The 3,039-nt window shown below is 38.5% G+C and overlaps 1 protein-coding gene across 1 annotated transcript; it reads right to left on the bottom strand.

The window, feature by feature from the left end:
• Window positions 1-422: 422 nt before the first annotated feature.
• On the bottom strand, window positions 423-1,959 carry LOC149484938 (cytochrome P450 6k1-like). The gene has a single exon (XM_089701156.1). The coding sequence runs from the start codon at window positions 1,947-1,949 to the stop codon at window positions 447-449; it is 1,503 nt and encodes a 500-aa protein (XP_089557282.1). The 5' UTR covers window positions 1,950-1,959; the 3' UTR covers window positions 423-446.
• Between the last annotated feature and the right edge of the window lie 1,080 nt (window positions 1,960-3,039).

Genomic DNA, 3,039 nt, shown 5'->3' with positions numbered 1-3,039 from the left:
ATCCTAGATCATCTCATCTCATCCCATTATAGTGAATCTATATACATATATACGTATAATAAATCTGTAGAAGGGTCAATTCTGTACATTGAAAATATTGAAAAAATAAATAGTATGGGGTGTTACTGGATCGATACCAAACCCAAATATGTGATAAAAAAAATTTTGTCTGTCTGTCTGTCTGTATGTGAAGGCATCACGTGAAAACTAACGGTTCGATTTCGATGAAACTTGGTATAATTATACCTTATTATCCTGGGCATAAAATAGGATACTTTTTATCCCGGAAAAATACGTAGAAAAAAAATAAAAACTTAATTTTTCCGCGCGGACGGAGTCGCGGGCGGAAGCTAGTTAATAATAAATATCTCAATTTATCTAAAATCTCAATCTTATAATTTACCCCAAAACCTCCCCCAACAATTATTCTATATCATTTATTCTAATTAATTAGCAATATTTCTCGGTATAAACTTAACATCAACATTATCAAGTCTCACTTGCACTGGGTGTCGGCTGTATTTCTGTCCGCCATCATTGATGATGCTGCTCACAGTAAAGTTGCGCAATAAATGGACCAATCCAGCTTTAGCTTGAAGTGACGCGTACCTGAGACCTACACAAATTCTATTTCCCTTTCCGAAAGGCATGTAAGTAATATCAGCAATTTTATGCCTATTCTCTGGAGCGAATCTCTCTGGCATAAACTTTTCGGGCTCTGGGTAGTATTTCGGGTCGTGATGTATTTCAAATATTGGTGTAAGTATATTAGTGCCTTTATCAACTTTAATATTGCCAACCGGAAGAACGCTGTCCTTGACACACCGTCTGGTTAAAAAGCCGATAGGTGGATGTAATCGCATAGCTTCACTCATCACCATGTCAACATGTTTCAAATCCTTATGGATAGTGTCGTAGCTCATTTTGTTATCATTCTTTTTGAATACTTCGTCAATTTCGTTATGCACCTTTTCTAAATGTTCTGGAGATTTTCCCAATTCGTATAACGTACCGAATAAAGCGGTGGCTGTCGGTTCCACACCAGCGACGAAGAAGAAGAATGCTTGTGCCGCTAAAAGCTCATCAGTTGGTACCATTTCTAAGCCTCTCTCTTTGTCCACCATTTTCCCCATACTCTGTAATGCTACACATAAGTCAGCGAAGTCGTGTCTCTTTACAGTTTCTAGTTCACGCGCGCGCAGAATTTGTTTAATTGCACGGATAAAGAAGCCCTCGTGCTCTTTGAAAAATTTTAGTCCAAGGAAGGTAGCCAGACCACTGCTCAGGAAACCTACAGCAAACCTTGTGTTAAATCTAAAGCTAGCTTTAAACGCATCTCGTGCCATATGCAGGAATGGTGAATCGAAAATGGATCCAGTGCTTACTCCGAACACGGCTCCACCAATAGCCGCAGAGCAGAACATCGTCAAAGTATCAAAAGCATTACCATTTAACAGTTGTTTATTATCGTTCAAATACTGGACAAAGTCTACAGCACTTTTATCGATGATGTAATACATAGATTTTAGTTTTGCAGAAGTGAAGAGCGGCGTCATACTTTGCCGCATCAATTTCCATCGATTCCCATGCATAAGAAGAATATTGTCAGCGAGCATATCACCCTCGTTAATATCCACTCCTCTGTGGTTGAAAGAGTTGAAATCTGAAGCCAGCACATGTTGCACATTAGTGGGGTCTATCACATACAACGTTGGGGTCACAAACGACCCGATCCCAACCGCTGGTTCCTTCCTGTAGTCCTTGTACACTTCACATAAATTCTGGAATACCGCTTTGTTTTTGAAGAGAAACTCCCAGAATATACCCATAACTTTGTTCTTCTTATAGAATGCAACTTTTCGTTTCTTCCAATAGAGTTCATTGTATTTGCCGTTTAAATAAACGAGGCATGCGAGAAACGCACTAAATACAAACAAAAATGCTATCATGTCTGCGGCATGAATCGTTCTGATTGCCAGAGATTCGAGACTTATAAACACATGTCTATTGACTGACCAGTGCCGGCGTTAGGGGGGGGGGGGGCGAGAGGGGGCGATGGCCCAGGGCGACAAATTCTGGGGGGCGCCAAGGTCTGAAGTTGGAGTCTCTTGCCTCTCCTGGTGCAAACCTTCAGAACACCTCAAGTGGGCGCCAGAATATTTTCGCCCGGGGTGTCAGTGGCCCTTAAACCGGCACTGATTGACTCCTCCAATGATAGTCGTATCTTGCATTTAATGTTATCGTGTTTCAAGTTCAGTGCTATAATGGTTTTGTGACGCAGTATTAAATAACATGTAAACCTGAGTTTCCACTCATGTAGAGATAATGTCTATAGCATTGTAAAAAAACACCTATACATACTTATATATAGGTAGGTTAATATTGTCATCGATCCTTGATAGGTGTATCTATGCTTTTAAATGGGGGTCAAAATCGCGTCGAAATGAGTCGGTTACATTCAAACATACAGGTTAAGCTTCTATAATCGTGTTAAAAAAATAATGAAAGGAGCAAAGAAAACATCAATAAGTATACCAAATATCGATAAAAGTTACATTTTCCATTAAAAAAAAAACATTTCATCATCAAAATGCATCGCATGTAAGGAAGGAAACATTGAGATTAATTATCATAATTGTTTCAGTTAATCGAGTTAATAAAACGTTCACTGGCAGATATTTATATTACAATATCTATACTAATATTATAAAGCTGAAGAGTTTGTTTGTTTGAACGCGCTAATCTCAGGAACTAGTCTGACTACTGGTCCGATTTGAAAAATACTTTCGTTGTTAGATAGCCCATTTATCGAAGAAGGCTATAGGCTAAGATCAACAGGAGCGGAGCAATGCGGGTAAAACTGCGGGACACAGCTAGTATGTTGTATTATGAGAAAATAAGCTTTAGCTGAAATTAAAATATCAAAATCTCTTCAATATTAGTTCCTATACATATAATAAAATGGTAGGAAAGTCCAAACTGTACATTGAATATTTTTTTAAAAGAATACTTGGGCCCTGATCTATAATCGATATAGAA

Source organism: Colias philodice, chromosome 11 (genome assembly GCF_061535455.1).
Source record: "Colias philodice isolate Cphi_HAF_F1 chromosome 11, ilColPhil1 Martin Lab GWU primary, whole genome shotgun sequence".
NCBI classification, from domain to species: Eukaryota; Metazoa; Arthropoda; class Insecta; order Lepidoptera; family Pieridae; genus Colias; species Colias philodice.
This window is presented reverse-complemented; position numbering and strand designations above follow the sequence as displayed.

What these genes read in the sequence shown, in the direction of transcription:
- LOC149484938 (XM_089701156.1), bottom strand. Translation starts at nt 1,949, where the DNA reads ATGATAGCATTTTTGTTTGTATTTAGTGCGTTTCTCGCATGCCTCGTT.